Raw genomic sequence first — 17,977 nt, 5'->3', positions numbered from 1 at the left:
TGATTGCATAGTGACTGCTGGTTGTACTGCATAATCCCATGGAATTTAAGTTCAGGATTTTTAAGTGCTAAGCATGATCTCTCTGAGCTTCAAGATTTGCTGCTAAGTTCAATTCAATCAAATCTTCCCGCAGCTTTCCTACAGCTGAAGTTTTGTCAAGAGGTTTCTCTGGATGAGATTATTCCAGGAAAGTTAAGGGTCCAAATTGTGACCTAAGTGTTACTTTAACCCCTTCCGAGGGGGGGTAACTTTTCCGGGAACTTTACTTGTGTACCAAAATGTTAGGAAAGGAGGCTTAGCTTTTCATCTTCTGCTTTCTCATAAATGTTAGGACACTTTACAGGATTTATGTTTGGTCCTTCCATCAGACATCAGTTCGATACTTGTCGAAAACTTACTACTTCTCTTCTCTTCTTATTTGTTCTATTTTACTCTGCATCAAAATCCTTAATTGTATGCATACCCGACATCAAAATAGTCATGGCTATGTATTGCCTGTGGTTGAGGCTATTGCCTTTTATTCTGCTGTATACCCTTTACTTGGAATCGCAAAGCATAGTGTTATTTCAAACTGATTATTTATTCAACTTAAAACTATTTCAAATATGTGGCTTACGCAGAACTGTTTTTACAATTAACCAAACTAACTAAACCTTAGTCTAAGATTTGATTTTGATACAGGACTGCTTTGTGCCAACACTGACGACCTAGACCGCATCCAACCAAAAGCCTTTGTCCAAGAAGATCCTTTCTTAAATGCTCGAATATCTTGCGATCAATATCCTCAACCCAACCTGAAAGAGTGGATTGAAATGGATCACATGACTGACGTGAACGAAGATTTACTCATGGATGCTCTGGCTAAAGCGGAGCAAGAGCTTTTAGCCAGACGTAAAATGGAGTATAAAGTTTTTACTGAAAGTAAGTTCAGTTGGAATGTAATGAGGGACATTAGTTTAATGGAAATATATTAGTTGGAGGAGTGGATCCCAAATCTCCTGCCGGTATTGCCGCTTCCTTTAGTAAAGCCAACAAAGACGCCTTGAAACTGGCTAATACATCTCTTCTTTTCGAGTTTGCCAGTAACGAAATAGTAAATTCACTGTTGTAAGTTTATGCAATAAATTTCATACTTGAAAACCCCTAACAATTTCCGATCGATAGGCATGCAAGACGTCGTCGTCAAATTTTCGATAGCCAAGCTTTTGCTTCAGCGTTTAGAGATGATATCAGTGAAGGTCTCCAAAACGTTGATATAGCCACCTTAATTCCTGGTTCTGTTTTTGACACGGAATTACAGTGCGAAGAAAACGGTCCTTGTGATGCAACTTATCCATACAGAAGTTATTCTGGCTACTGTAATAACCTGAAGAACCCTAAATACGGTCAAGGGTTAACCACTTTTAATAGGCTTTTACCGAGCGCGTATGATGATGGTGAGAAAGAATGGAAAAAGAGCTAATATTTATTTGTACAACTGAAATTTAATTGCAGGTTTACTGAAACCTAGACAAATTGGAGCCACTGGAATTCCACTACCAAACCCACGATTGATCTCCAGAACTATTCACCCAGATATTAGTAATTTGCATAAAAGATACACTTTGATGGTGATGCAGTTTGCACAGTTTTTGGATCACGATCTTACGTTTACACCGATTCATAAAGGTTTCGATGAGTCAATACCTTCATGCAGACCTTGTGACAGCCCAAGGTAAGTTTTTCAAATTTTTGGTATCTAGAATATCTTGAACTAAACTATGCTTTTTATAGGACAGTGCATCCAGAATGTGACCCTATTCCAGTTCCACCAGGAGATCATCACTATCCAGAGTATAATATTACAAGTGGACAGGAAATTTGTTTCCCTTTCATGAGGTCGTTGCCTGGACAGCAGCGACTCGGTCCTAGAGAGCAAATCAATCAGAATTCAGCATTTTTAGATGGATCTATGGTAGGTATGTTTATTTAGTAATTCTCGTATTCAGTTTGTTTTTCTTTGAAAGAAGTTTTTACAGCAATTGAAAAGTTAAAAGAGTGCGTCTTCCTAGAAAACTAATTCTTTAAATACTATCGAGGTACTTTATGATTTTAAATTATCATTTGTCAGGAATTGCAAAACAGCAGTAGATATGTGTGCAAATAATATGAATTCGAGAGATAACCATCTACATATGCACAGCACTACTAACTTAAGAGTTTTTGATTGGCTTTTTTCAGAATGAGAGGTATTTGGTCATGTTTAGTTCAATGCAAATTAACTATTTATATTCCTTAGTTGCTACCATTCTGTTGTTGTTTGCATCACCTTAAACCTTAACTAATTGAAATAGAGGGAAATATGTAATGATTACTCTATTCCTGTTCCTGTTCATTGCCTTTCGGAGTTAATCATTTTTCTAATCAATTATCTAAAACATTCTTAAGAAAATCCACTACAGCTTCGTTTGTTTCAACAGGTTTCTTACATGCTTCTACTGGTCTTTGTGTTTCACTATAATCTGGAGTCTTCCACTGTATTTGACTCATTTTTTCATATGCGTCCATCCGCTTTTTTGCATATGTTCCTATATCGTCATATTTAAGTCTCGAGAATATTGTGGTGACATTTTTTTAGCATATTTTAGGGACACCCTCGAGAACAAGCCCGAATCCCAAATAAACTCTCTCTCACACACTCACAGTAAATGAAACAAAGCAAAGTCTGCCATTCTGTATGGTTTTTAATATTTTTTTATTCCTTTTTGAATTAATTAAACAATTACGTTGAATTTTTATGAGACTACGAAAGTATAAGTTTTAAAACAACTATCATTTCCATATACCAGCTCTTAAAATGAAAATTCTAACATCTGTCTTATTTTCTTATAGATTTACGGTTCGGACCACTGCACTCTAAGAACTCTAAAAAGTCCTAACGGAAAAATGAACGTAACAGTCCACCCGAATCGTGGAAAAGATTTGCTTCCCAGAACTGATAAACACAGTGAATGTAGATCGGACTCTGGACTGTGCTTCATTGCCGGTAAGAATCACAAAAACTATCCTCTAACTTTTTTGAAAATAAATTTGTAATACAGGAGACGGAAGAGCTTCGGAACAACCAGGTTTACTGATGATCCACACAATGTATATGCGTGAGCACAACCGTGTTATGGAAGGTCTGCAAAAAGTCAATCCACATTGGGATCACGACAAAATTTTTGAACAGGCCAGGAGGATTGTAGTAGCTGGCTTGCAACACGTTACCTACAACGAGTTTTTGCCAAGATTATTGGGATGGAACGCCATCAACTTGTATGGTCTCAAACTCTTACCGCAAGGCTATTACAAAGACTACAATCCCAACTGCAACCCATCCATTTTTACTGAATTTGCTGCAGCAGCTTTCAGAATTGGACATTCTTTACTGAGACCTCACATTCCTAGAGTTGATGAAAACTACCAAATTGTTGATCCTCCTTTATTGCTGAGGGATTTCTTCTTTAACACCGATTACATGATGAACGTAAGGTTTTACAACAATCTAAAATGTTCAGGGTGGACTAATAGGCTGATTTCAAGAAAGTATACAACCTAGAAAAGCTTTCAAAAATTCTTTAGTAAATTACATCAAAATATCAAGCCTACGGATTGTCATTTTTGCAGGTTTTTGTTAAGATCGATCTGCTCGTGTTTGTAAAGGAAAATGTTGTTGACTTACAGGTCGGAAAAACCTTGAAATTTCACTGAAAATCCCCTAGAAAATTACTCATTCCACCTGAAACGAACCTAATCTAACCCAAAAAAAATAGTTGGCACCTCAAAAACCACTAGAAACGTCACAAATGTCAAACGTAGTCAAACCAAGTCAGTTGTAGTGATGCAAAATGTTTGAGCGGCCACCAGAATTTTGTTTTTCTCCCAATAAAATTGATTTTTGCAAGAATTGAAGCTAGTTGATAGTAGTTTAATCCCTCAAGATTTTAGAATTTTAGCTTGTCTGGTTTACGAGATATCTGAGCCACACCCACTACCTTAGTACTGTTAGGCCAACTTACCCCCACAAAACTTTGACCGGCCACCAAAACCGCAATTTTAACCCGATCAAATCCATTCTTGCAGGGATTAAACCTAGTTGATCAGTAGTTTAATCCCTAAAAATTTCAGAAATTTAGCTGCTCATTTTGTGAAATTATGAGGCTGAGTTGGTCTTGTAGCAGATGAGCGACTAGAAAAAATTTTCGACTGGCCACCAAAACCGCAATTTCAATCCGATCAAATCCATTTTTGCAGGGATTAAACTTGGTTGATAGTAGTTTAATTCCTGCAAAAAATCAGATTCATGGATTAAACATTAAGCATTTTATGCTGGATTGAAGTTTTGCTGGCTGTTGCATCCACCACTAAGCCAGTAGGTGGGGTTAAAGGCATCGATGTAGTTTTCACTGTTACTTAAAACAAATTGTTCAGCATTTTTGAAAAAAATTGAAGAAAAAATACTATTTTTTAAAAGAAACGCCCTCTATGGACCATGTCAGTTCAAATCTTTAAATTAAGACTCATCTGAAATTTCTATTTTATGGCGTTCTCGAGATATGGCAGTTTTCCTCATCTTCATTTTGTAATGCGCCCCCAAGAAGATAATTTCCAATTTTTTTTTTTGAACACATTCAATAAATAAATTACGAAAGGAAGGAAATGACAAACAGTCTTCTCCACAATACTTTATTATGACCTTAGATGGTAAGGTCTGCTCAACAAGTTTCGGTCACATAAATGACCATCTTCAGGAGCTACAAGAATAACCTACTTTACTTGGTGTACCAGAAGTTAAATGTTAAAAAACGAGGACTTATTTGAGGTATGTTTTCTCGTTTTTTAACATCTCGTTTTTTAACATTTAACTTCTGGTACACCAAGTAAAGTAGGTTATTCTTGTAGCTCCTGAAGATGGTCATTTATGTGACCGAAACTTGTTGAGCAGACCTTACCATCTAAGGTCATAATAAAGTATTGTGGAGAAGACGGTTTGTCATTTCCTTCCTTTCGTACTCTTGCGACTCCACTGAAAGAATATGGACTACTACTTCTTTCCAATAAATAAATTGTTTTTTTTTAAGCTTCAGGTTATACATACTTTCTGAGAATCAATCTCTTGCACCGCCTGTATAACGTTTTTAAATCAAGCTTATTTCAGGATGGTCTGATGGATCAAATGGTTCGTGGGTTAGTATCCACTCCCATGGAAACACTGGATCAGTTCATTACCGGTGAAGTAACTAATCATTTATTCGAAGATAAGAGAATTCCATTCTCCGGAGTGGATTTGATCGCTTTAAACATTAAAAGAGCTCGCGATCACGGTAAACATTTTCGTTTACATGCTTGAGTGTATTTTAAATTTGCCCACTTACGCAGGAATACCATCGTACAACAACTACAGAGCGTTATGTAACTTAAAACGAGCTACCACCTTTGAAGATTTAGCTAGAGAAATTCCAATGGAAGTGATTCAAAGATTAAAGACGATTTACGCGACTGTGGACGATATTGATCTATTTCCTGGAGGGATGTCTGAAAGACCTCTTCAAGGCGGAATTGTGGGTCCTACTTTTGGCTGTATCATTGCTATTCAGTTCAGACAGTTGAGGAAATGCGACCGATTTTGGTAAGGTTTTCCCATTACTTGAACTTTACCGAATTAATTACAAAACCAAACATTTTAGGTACGAGAATGCAGATCCGGTAGTTCGATTCACGGAATCTCAATTGGCCGAGATTCGAAAAACTACTTTAGCCAAAACGTTGTGTGACCATACAGACGCTTTTAGCGATATGCAGCGATCAGCGTTTGATCTACCTTCAAATTTCTTGAATCCCAGAGTTCCTTGCAACTCCATGCCCAGTTTTGACTTTAACGCCTGGAAGGAGAACGGACAAGGGCAGGGAGGGTGTATTATTGGAGGAAGGCGTGTTCGTATTGGAGAAAGCGCTTTTCCAAGTCCTTGCACGAGTTGCATTTGTACAGCAGAAGGAGTAAGTTTTTTTAACATTATTTCATTGACTTATTATCTAAATAAGCTTGGAACAGCCGCTGGTTCCAGGTGTTTCAATTACGCTCCAGAGAAAGGGTTTCCACAAAACTCTCTCAATAATTTACGGTTTTGATTTTATTGTCCATTATCAAACAAAAAACATTTAGAGAGACCATTTTTATTTTGATGTGCTGAATCTCTGGTACAGGTAGATTTTTCATAAGACCTCTTCTTCTTCTTATACTTTTTTGAGATCTTACGATCTGTTAATTCTGAACACGCTTCTGCAGTATTTTCTTGGATGTTGGTTGCCAGCTCTCCTTCCATCTTTTAAGTGGTCTTCCCGATGGTCTAATACCTACTAGTTTGTTTTCCAACACGATACGTGGTAGACTGTTTTCGTTCATCCTTTTTACGTGATTGTACCATTGTTTCTTTTTCTTTCTTTCCCATTGCACCACGTCCTGCAATCCACATTGTTATCGGATATCCGTGTTTGTTTCTCACCCTGTCATAGAGTCTTCATCTCTGCTACTCGCATCATACACTGTGTTTTATTTGTTTCTTCTCGTATTTCTATGTCGTATATCATATTTTTTGTCGCATGTATATTTTTTACTTTTACTTTGCTCTCTGTTCGCAAGTATTGGTTTGGCTTCTTAGACCTTGACTGGGTCATGACTACTTTTTACTTTTAATTGTAAAACTTTTATATTTTGGTCTTCAATACCAAGTTTACATCGAACAGGTTCCCTGGTGACGGTTATATACTTAGTTTTGTTAGTTGATTGTTATGTTGAGCCGTTGGCTGATTTGGTGGAATCTGGAAAGCTCCTTTTGTAGGTACTCTTTGTTTTTCGCGATAATTGTGGTGTCGTCGGCATAACATATCATACAAATTCTTTGGTTGTTAATCATGGACCCTAGGTTCAGGGATGTCACTCCTATAATTTTATTCATAAGGATATTGAATAGAGACGGACTGAGCTCTCCTCCTGTCTGATTTCTCCTAGTATTGGAATGCTACTTGATATTTGGTTTTGTGATTTTACTTTTGTTACGTTGTGATTATTTAGATTGTGAATTATTTTTGTAATGTTTGCTTAGGAATTCTTACTTGACAACAACAACAACAAATTTTCTAAAATATTTATTAATTATTTACAGGGTAACTGTGCATCTATTAAAGTAACCGACTGCAGTCAACTATTGCTAGAATGGTCCAAAGAAGCAATTTCCAGGGACGAAGTTTGCGCAGCCCAATGTGGATTCTTATTAAAACCTAGCAGTAGTCAACAAACACCTTTTGGGTTGGTACCACCACCCTTAAGAAACTCTAGAGGGAAACCATTAAACAGGCCTCCCAGATTCCCTCTTGCGAGTTCGTTTGATTTCTCAGGTTTCAAGTTCCCTGATCTGTCACCGTTTATTTCAAAGTGAGATACCGAAAATTAGGAAAGTGTATATTTCAAAAATTGATGTGAATAGTACCTTAACTGCCAGTAAAGGTTGAATGTGGTTTATGCGTTAAATAGGGAGGTTGTTAACTCTAGTCCCTACAATTATTGTTAGTTATGATTTATGGTAAATATAACCCATAAGTTCATTGTTTGTTGACTATTATTAAGGGTATTAAGCTATTTTACAGTGTCATATTTAACCTTAAACGTAAAGCGTTTGAAGTTAGTACTTCACGTTTGTATTCACCTGGCTTAAAGCATGAAAAATGTTACCTTAAGATATTATTACAATAATAAATTAATGAGACTGTCGATTACTACGGTGTGAATGTATGTGTGTTTATTATCCATTTATTTCCTTGTATAGTTTGTTAATAATATTTTTTAATATATTAGGGTGTTTGTCACTGCCAAAAAAAAATAAGAAGAAATTAATGATCGACTTATATTAGGAATTATAAAAAAATCTATTTAGCGTAGGTTTCTCATAAAAGTGTTATTAATTTTAGTTGTGTACTTTTTGACAGGTCGGATGTAAATCCTTGTAAAAATAAAGATATCAGAACTTTACGTATGTTTTATTTGTAAGAATTTAGAAAATCAATCTTTGTAACTTAACCAGAATTGGTTAAACTATTTTTCTATTAATAATATTGCAAAATGGTTTTTGGGTTTTGTAACTATGGTCAGGGTGTCCAAATAAGAGTGATCTCGTAAACCACGGTTCCCATAAAAAAGTCAAAAGATGTCGATAAATATTAAATTTATTATGATTTAAAATTTATTGGAATGATACAGGATACTCCTTAAATTAAGTACATATCAAAGTTGCATTTTTTGAATGGAAGTGTATTGATTTTAATTATGCAGTTTTATCAGAAATGTTTCTATTTTTTTTTATTTTACTTACATAGGTACCTACTGTTTAGTGCGTTTTATGTTATGACGACTTTCATCGTCGAAAGGAATTATGTGACAATATGATGCAAAAATGTGTACAAGATCATAATTTCGCTATTCTTACATTCCATAATAATAAAATAGTTATTTTAAGATTTTATTAAAAAAATAAAAATTTTTGTTATTTTGCAAATTATTGATGTTATGTAATAAAAAGTTAACTTCAAATTTACAGCAGAGTAAGAAAATTTTAATACAATCCCGTTACGTTATAACACCCTGTATAATTCCAATAAATTTTAAAACGAGGAGGGTCAAGTCTTCTACATAAATATTTCTTTTAAATAGAACTTGATTAACGTTCTGTATCTCGAAAACAAACTCTCTGTCAAAAACTCTGTCTTTTCCGGTGAAAGCACTACCACAAGGTAAGTATTCTTGTTGCAATTAATTCCGCCGTCCTGGTGTTTAATTTTAGCCGTTTAACAAGAGGGTGCTACAAACAAAACATGTAAATGATCTCCGAGAAGACGAAAATGAACCAGGATGAGCGCAAATTTCTTTTTTCTGGTTTTTGTACGAACCGACAAAACGGAATGCAGTTAGTTTTATTTCGTCGCTTTCTCAAAACTGTCTAATTTTGTGAAACGGTTTGTCGCACAAACGATTGAACATTATAGTTTTTCTATGAAATATTACCTTTTTAAAAACAGAAACACATGACAATGACAAAATGTGTGCAAAAGTCTCACGTGTCACCACAATTTTAAAACAGCTTGCGTAGATGGATAACGTGAAAAGTCTCAAAACAATGTTTTGTTATTCGATACTTATACGACTTTCCTAAACAAGTCTTGTGTGTTCAAATTGTTCATAAAGCTGTAAAGTTCCAGCAGTCCAATTTATCACATATCTTAAATGATCTGTAAAAAAATATGACTGCAAATAGCTTACTTGAATTATATTTTCAAAAAGTATTTGAACTGTGACGTGTAATGTGGGTTATTCATAGCCATCAAAATTTTTGCGCCAAATGTGAGTTTTTCAAGAAATTATTAAAAATTTTGGCGCCCAACGTAATTTTAAACCATCTTATAATGTTTAAAAAAAACTAATTAATTTTTGAAAACCATCAAAAAAAGAAATGACACTACTTTTACCGGTAACAAATGTAACACAATGTAGAATTATTTCTACATTTTATTATGTAGAACAATAAAATTATAATTTATTTTTAAGTATGAATAATAATTCATCTAATTGAAGCTTATTAGAACTTATTCTGTGCATATCGGCGACAATGTAGTTTAATTAGGCACTTTCCCAAGACTCGTAAACAATCAATATTATTGTATTTTTTACTTCCTTTCAAAATTTAAAACTAGTAGATTATGTAAGATATGATGATTAACAATCTTAAAAGCTATTAAAATGTAACAACGTCTGGCGCTATCAAATTTTCAAGACACCAAATTTCAAATGCGGAAGTATTTTAATGATTATTTACGGAACAAGATGACCTGATTTGTAAAGGCAATACGTCGTTACAAAATTAAAATATGCGAATATACATTGGCACAGATTGACTACGAATGAACCAAATTCAGCGTCTAATGTGGTCCCAACATACGTATAATGGCTCAAAAGTAACAATTAAAACAGTTTAAAAAAAAATATATATTTCTTTGTTCGTTGAATTCTCAGTACTTTATTGAGAATATTCTCTTAATCATTAGTTGTGAATAAATACAAAGCTTTTTATTAAAATCAAAATTTTAAATTTGAAGCATTTTATTATATGAATTTGCACAGATAAATTCAAAACAGTTGTTAATCGTAACTTTGTGGACTTTAATTTGACAGTTTAATTAGTTAAATTTGACAGTTATGACACTTAATGACACTTTACAGAGTGGCTCATAATCCGGTGACAATTGTTAAAACTATTAAAACTCATTCGACAGTGGTATGAAAACTATAAAATACAAAACAGTTTTAGCTTGTATTTACACCCACAATTTAACAGTTGTGACATTAACAGACACTGGTATGTTTTTACGTCACTGTTTTTACTGTTTTTACGTTTTTACTGTCCTGACAGCTGTCAAAAATCACGCAACTGTGCCGCAAAATGACTAATCCAAAGGTCACTCTGCACATTGTATTTATAGCTCTATGGCAAAATTTGACAATTGTGACGTTAAGTGACGTATCAAAGTGCTTATTAACGTCAGAACTGACACTGTCAGAATTGCACTGTAAGTTGTAAACACAACTTACAGTACAATTCCTCAAAGACATACAGCTATTTGACATTTTATACTTTCAGGGGATTGGTGAGTGGGTTTTTATTGCTTGCATAATAGAGCCCCAAATGCAGTGTTGCCAAGTCAAAATATTTAATGACTGTCAAAAAACGGTAGATAACGGTAGATCAAAACAAATTCATTCATTTTACATTATTATACAGGGTGTCTTTTAATAGTTGTCAAAAATCATTGATTCTTGCTATAAAAACCGTACTTCAAAAAGAGATAGATATTTCATTTTTTCATTAATGATTGTTTTTTAAGTTTTGACATTAGTGACAGATATCACGTGGTTTTAAAGGATCATTAAGCTAGACAGTCACGTGACCATTGTCAAAAATCATAAATCTCAAAAACACGTTTTAAATCTTGATTTTTGCAACTTTTGAGCATGGTTTGACAGTTTTGACGATATAAAAAGTTGTCACGTGATTGTAGAACACTATTTAGTTAGACGGTCACGTGACAATTGGCAAAATAACTGACATAAAACTCAGAAACACGTTTTATATCAAATACTGCAAGAAAACGTTTCTAAACCCTGATTTTTGCAACTTTTGAGCATGGTTTGACAGTTTTGACGTTAGTGGCAGATGTCACGTGATTTTAGAAGACTATTTAGCTAGACTATGAAGTGACAATTGTCAAAATACTTGTCAAATCTCAGAAAATCGTCTTGTTTTGAAAACTGTGTTAAAAAGTAATTCTTGCAAATTCTAGTAAAATTTTTACAATTTTGACATTAGTGACAGACATCACGTGGTTTTAGAGAATAATTTGAAGAAAATTAGGCATTTTTAGAAGTTTCTCTAAATTTCCTATTCAATAAACTGAAAAAGAATATATAAAAAGTTTCACAACCAACATAATGGCAATGACGTAATTAAAAACGGTAGATTATATACAAAAAAGAGGAGAACGCTAGAAGAACTACAAAAACGGTAGATATACCGATCTGGTAGACCTGGCAACATTGCCCAAATGTGACATTTGTGAGGCTAAGTGACACTTTGATAAGTTTCTTACGTCACCTGACAGCTGTCACGCACCTGTGACGCAAAACTACTAATCCAACAATAACTGTAAAGAAAACTGACAGTGTAATTCTTCAAAGAAACACATCTATTCGGCATTTTATACTTTCAGGTCACTGGTAAGTGGGTTTTGACAGTTATGACAGCTGTCACGTCACGCAAGCAACATATTATAGTGTTCCTTAATGTCCCAACTGTTAAATTTGGGTCCATGGAACTTTAAACACAAATTCCAGTGTAATTCCTCAAATCAAAAGCATCTATTTGTAATTTAATAGTTTCAAGTCACTGGTGAACGAGTTTCGACAGTTATGACAGCCGTCACGTGGCGTAGAAAAGGTATAATAGTGTTCCTGTCAAATTTGGTTCCATGGAGCTGTGAAGAGTTCTTACAGTGTGGTTCTTCCATCAGGACACACATCTACTTCGTATTTTATAATTTCCAAATAGTCCAAATTTCATTGCCTGAATCGTTGTTTTTTATGTTCATTTAAAAGCCTTTTCTACATTATTTTCTTAAATTCTCCTAAAATGTCTTTAAATCTTTTGACATTTTCTTCAAAAATAAATTTCTGTTAATTTTCCGTCTCTCTCTATACTGATACAACTTTTGTGTTGGAAATATTATAATTAGAAACAATGTTCAAAAATCAATGTCTTGTTTACAATTAACATCATTTAATATATTATACAAAGGACACCAATCTCGTGACAGAAGTTTCACAAATAAATTATTTCATAACCATGTTCGCTAAATAAAATATAATAGTCTAAGCACATCCTAGTGGCCAAGGAAATTTTTTTTGCATTAACACCGTATTTGTATGTTTTGTAGCAAGTATGGTATGTAAATGGCGTATGTAAATAGTCTAGGTATTTGGAATTTACAGGCAATTAATTAATATTGTAGTTCAACACATTTTACTTCACACTCTTGTGATTGCTGCCATATCGCTCCTGAATCTAGATGAAAACTCGTCTTTGGTGAAATCCAAAAAAAAAATCTCAAGTCATTCATGATGAAACCATTTGGTTAAGATTCCAAACTGTTACAATCATCATCACGTGCTTCCAAGTCTACAAGGATGCGGCATCATTTGCCAATAACAACACACGGATATCAATTAGTGCTGGGAAACTGTCGTCCTCTTCCATCTATTGCGGCGTGGTCATATGACCATCTCTGTTGCATCCATCCCATACGGTACAAACATCAACCTTAACACTTTCACTATTAATAAGTATATGGCAGCCGAAGAATGGTACCTCAGTAGTGCGCGGCTCTACGGTTGAGTACGTTTCTGCCACACTCAGTTGCTCGGTACTTTGATTTGTGCGAACGCGATCAGTGTGAAACTTGAGTTAACGAACATCCCTGTATATTTTGCAATGGGTGTTTTACAATTTTGGTAATTATCTTTTAGGTGTTAGAAAACTTGTTAAAAAAAGGTGTGTGTCATACATTTTTCAGAAAATATTAGAAAGTTAGAAAATGTCAAGCATTCTAAAAATGTGAGGATATGTATTTAAAAAAACTTAAATACAATGTTTTAAAAAAATATTGATAAACCTTGTATCGCAGATATCAGCCACTCTGTATAATAAAGTTTGAATAGTAAAATACAGGGTGATTTCAAAGTTGAAGTTATCCTTTCACTCTCAACAACAAATACCCTTAACTTTTTTCTAAATAGTGTTAATGTTGTTTTGACAACCCGTTTCTGCATTTATGTTAATATTTCAATAAAATGTCAAAGAAACCAGAGTCTAATTTTTAGAAGCCCTATTCGATGTTGAAAAGAAAATTTTGTAAAAATATATTTTGCAAAAAGTCACCAACATAACCTTAATAAAATACAGTTTGTTTGTTCATTTAAAATAAGCAAAATATGTGTCAAAAATTTGTTGATTGCCATATGTCAATTTTAACATCAGATTCTGGCGATTCAGGAAAAATACTACAACTGCTTGTGTAAACTATGCTGTCAGATCAATATTAATGGAATTAGCTATTGAGTAAAATATAAATAATCACTACGTATCAATAATTTGTATTATATTGTTTGATAAATTATGGCAGTGTTGCACTTCAAACTTCAACATCCTCTATATCCAGACAAAGGAATAAAGTAATTATTATTATTAAAACCAATAAAATGGATATTGTAAGTAAAGTGACCTCTGGCAGGTCAGTTCTCTAATAACTCAAAAATACTAATAAAAAAGAGTATTCAGATATAATTTAAAAAAATTGATATTAATAAACTAGTAGTAAATCGACAACCAATAGAATTTCAAGAAAGAGTTCAGTTTTAGACTTTCCATGTCTTTCTAAGTCTCCTCATTGGACATTCTGTACTAAATGAGTATTTTTTTAAAAAAAACCTTACCCCGGAGAGATAAAGATTGTTGGTTCGAGTTCAGCTGAATGCAGAACAAAATTTTGACCCAATTTCTAATTTATGCCAAAAATAAATATATTTCGAATGTTATAAGTTAGCATTAAAAATCAGTGTAAAATTGTCTATTTCAAAAATGCTTGATTTACGAGATATTGGCAATTAAATATTTTTGTGTTGCAATTTTGGCGAGGAATTCAATTCGGTAACCCTTAGTTGGCCCTGACCAAAATTAATTAAATGTTAATTACTTCCTTATAAGACAAATTAATAATTATTTCACCGTTGATAAATCTATAAATAAAAGATTGTACCAGATGTCTTTTAAAGAATAGTGGTCAAGTTTACTTAACTAAACTTAAAATTGAGAATAGATTACAAAACTAATTTTTAGTAATGATACATATAAAATGTTTTCGATCAATTCAGTACATTTCATTTTAAGCAACTCTAGTTATTAATGTTATTTTTGGAATATTCTTGTTTCAGATTATTCTTAGTATGAATCTAAAAAAAAAGTAATTAATAAGAAAGTGCAAACTATATGTTTTGAACAAATTTTTTTTAATACAACTTTCTAAATACATAAAAATGTTAATTCCCAAGTCGTATAGTATCAAAAAATAAAGCCTAAATTACCACAATATAATATTAATTAATACAATAATAATATTGGTTACAAAAATGTTGCTCAATTTAACTAAAAATACAGAGAGTTTAAGAAACATGGTTATGCTTATGACAAATGTAAGAACTCTTATAGTTTGTGAGATATTTACATAAACAAAAATCTATAGCTACGCAAATTTAGTAACAGTACTTATTTTAAAAGTTATGATAGTTTCTTTAAGTATAATGTGTAAGTAGTACCACCTATTGGTCATAGGTTACGTTAAAATTTAAAATGAGCCAATCAGGTGACAAATTCTAGTAAAAAAATTCTTCTAAGGCAAGATTATTATTAATTCTTTATTTATAATTAACTCGAATCGTAATTTTACATAGGAACTCAATGATAAAGAGAAAGAACTATTGGAAATTAATGCTACCGTAAAAAAATACTTTTTAAAAGTGACACTGACGTCATTCGACAGATTGTCACGTGACCACTTGTGAATCAGAACATCTTAAATTATGACACCTTTTACTTAAGAGAGACTAACACAGAATTTGGTGGTATTTATAGAGAGATTTAGTAAAAATCACCTAAAGATCAGTTAAAAGTATCCAAATTTCGAACTTTTGTCTTTTTATACGTGTTTTATTCAAATATTCTATACAAATACGCAAGTCTGTTCGAAAGTAAATTTTTTTTGCAAAATAACATAATAATAATGTCTAGGAGACTGCAATAATTATTCTAATAGATAAACAGTAATAAACCGTCGTATAGTGTTGCCAAATCTATACGTAATTACGTTTTTAATCTTAGCTTTATTGCACATTAAATCTGACATCAAAAACTTGAGTTAAACTTAAATTATATTTTATCAATACAATTTACGTAAATATGTCTTCTTAAGTTTATTATTTTGGTGTGCATTTGGTGAAAATTTTAAGCAAAGTAAAACAAATTTAATATTGTATATTTTGACTTATTCTTGAAATATTTGTTTTTTGAATATTTAATTGATTAATTTTACCTCTGTAACTAACTAAAAATAAGCGGTTTCACTGAAAAACCGTTGAACTTATCATAAGGTAAGTAAAAAAGTAAGAAGCTACATGGTATTCTATGACTACGTACTACGTCAGTCTCGTTTATTTTGCTTAAACCATTTCAATCGGATCCAGCACGTATCAAATCAAATCATATGAAATGTATAATTACTTTGAAATAAATAAGTGACAGTTTTTTCCATTAACTACAAACTAATAGTCTCATGGTCACCAAGTAACTTAATTTGGTTTAAAGATACTGTAAGTACTGTAAAAATACCGGTTGAGAATTCTCATTAAAAACTATGATTTTCAGCAAAAGAACTGGTAGTATTACTTCAATATCTTAGGTGTGTCAGAAACTCCTATATTATGTTAAAGCAATCAGAAGATTGTTTAAATTTTTCAACAAAACCAGTTTACACTTCAGCATTTTTGAAAAACAGGCAGAACAGTACTTATTTTTTATAATGTTTCCAACACACCTTTAAACAAATTAACAAAATTAAGCAAACGTGTCAGATAAACCGATAAAGCTGTAGTTTGATCAAATAATGTTATATGTATTCAACAATGCACCTGGATTACCCTCCATACATCATTCTAAACAAAAATAATTTCCAATAACAATCAATGAATCTTAAGTATCTAGAATGCGTTTCCTGCAAAGCGCAAGCATTCAAGATTGCGTACAAATTCATTATAGAAAACTAATTTAGTTAAAAATTCTTTGAGCTCTTTTTTACGAAACCAAGTCCATAAAAGCTCATTCAGTTTTATGGTGTAACTTTCCATCGTGTTTGTAGGACTTTAAAGTGAAATAACCTTTGTAGTAAATTTGTCTTACCTAACTGAATAAGTGAAAATATTTGGAGTGTTCTTCAAAACAATCATCGACAAAAAGGTGATAGGATGTCCCCTAATTTAGTTGAAGAAATTGTTTCTTACGAATCGTCTTCTTATTGGAAAGTCGTAGAGAGTTCTACAGTAATAATCAATATAAATAAATGTTGCTTTTGTTTTATTTACACAACTAATCTGGTGGTTTGGCCATTACAATTAACACTGGGAAGATTTTAGGTGAATGTGATCCTTTGCGTGATTTGTTTATTAAGCGTTGCACAATTACATTCACTTTTGTTGAATTGTATAGATGGAACGTGATGTAATTAGAAATTGTGCTTGAATGTTGTTTTCGTATTGTATTCCATTGAGAGTTCAATCAAGAAAATAATTAAATTAACATTATTCTGTTTGGGCTGCGGTGATTCTGTCTTTCCATTGCCCATCGTTTTTTTAGATGGGTAGTGAAGAATAGAAATCGATGAACCTAAAATGAATTTAAATTTGCTGCAGTCACCTTTGAAACTTCTATTAAATATTTTTGTCGTTTACTTCAATTGGTATTATAGTCAGTTTTGGTGAGATGAGTGAAATGATATTAATTTCAGTATTAAGTAACTTGGATCTATTGTTGGTACAGTGATCTAGTAAAGTTGTCATCCAAGGCCTATCATGGGCATACAAATTGATTGAAATATCGAAAAATGATATGATTTTGTTCAATGATAATCAAAACTTTTTCACATTTAGATGGCTGAAAAGTTATAAAAAAATGCTATACATATATTTAAGTATATTTTAGCTTCAAAGTTACAAGGCTTGTTGTCAAAGCTATCTCGATTTTGCAAATATTAGAAACAAAAAATAAATTTTGCCGAAGATTGTCAAAAAAAGCTTTGCGAAAACACTTTATTAGTAAGCTCTACATAAATAAAATAACATTTTCTGTTTTGAAGATATCGCAGAAAATCTGTCCGTATAATAGTTTTTCTAGAAAACTTTTTGAAATCGAGAAATTTTTTTTGGAATATGGAAAGCCCATATTGTGGACCTCAATGCTAAGCTATTAAGGGTCCAAATGAAAGGTATTTCAAAATAGTTGGGAAAACCTTAGAATAGAAAAAAATTTAAATCTGAAATTTGTATATTCTGGCTTATTTGACTTCGATAGAACCAAAATAAACGTTATTTTTCAATGCACGTTGCCAAACTGAAATTTTTGTAAGAAAGTAGGAAAATTGGGCCCTAAATTTGTTTGATGGACCATTTTTTCAAACAAAAGAGCCAATTCAAACAAAAATCACACCCAACAAACTTTTTATGATAATACAACCAAAAAAAAAAGATGAATTTTAC

The 17,977-nt window shown here is 32.6% G+C and overlaps 2 protein-coding genes across 4 annotated transcripts in view; both read left to right on the top strand.

The window, feature by feature from the left end:
* The window catches only part of LOC145731847 (peroxidasin-like), a 54,417-nt gene extending 46,372 nt beyond the window's left edge, over positions 1–8,045 (top strand). For both annotated transcript variants that reach the window (XM_081983871.1, XM_081983928.1), the window contains 11 exons: positions 682–921; positions 975–1,107; positions 1,165–1,436; positions 1,495–1,714; positions 1,774–1,954; positions 2,872–3,025; positions 3,081–3,508; positions 5,180–5,345; positions 5,401–5,650; positions 5,709–6,018; positions 7,185–8,045. In XM_081983871.1, coding sequence (XP_081839997.1) covers positions 682–921; positions 975–1,107; positions 1,165–1,436; positions 1,495–1,714; positions 1,774–1,954; positions 2,872–3,025; positions 3,081–3,508; positions 5,180–5,345; positions 5,401–5,650; positions 5,709–6,018; positions 7,185–7,457 — 2,627 coding nt within the window. In that variant the 3' untranslated portion in view covers positions 7,458–8,045. The remainder of the gene's footprint in view (positions 1–681; positions 922–974; positions 1,108–1,164; positions 1,437–1,494; positions 1,715–1,773; positions 1,955–2,871; positions 3,026–3,080; positions 3,509–5,179; positions 5,346–5,400; positions 5,651–5,708; positions 6,019–7,184) is intronic.
* A 4,608-nt stretch (positions 8,046–12,653) lies between these two features.
* Positions 12,654–17,977, top strand: part of LOC145736600 (uncharacterized) — a 33,376-nt gene continuing 28,052 nt past the window's right edge. Inside the window, exon 1 of one of the 2 annotated variants that reach the window (XM_081991038.1) lies at positions 12,654–13,129. In XM_081991038.1, the coding sequence (XP_081847164.1) occupies positions 13,110–13,129 (20 nt within the window). In that variant the 5' untranslated portion in view covers positions 12,654–13,109. Of the gene's footprint in view, positions 13,170–17,977 lie in introns of both variants that reach the window. The other variant, XM_081991042.1, reaches the window with a different exon arrangement.

Source organism: Ips typographus, linkage group LG1 (assembly GCF_016097725.1).
Source record: "Ips typographus isolate SLU linkage group LG1, UJ_Ityp_2.0, whole genome shotgun sequence".
Classification (NCBI taxonomy): Eukaryota; Metazoa; Arthropoda; class Insecta; order Coleoptera; family Curculionidae; genus Ips; species Ips typographus.
Note: the sequence above shows the minus strand (reverse complement) of the source record. Positions and strands in the feature narration are given on the sequence as shown.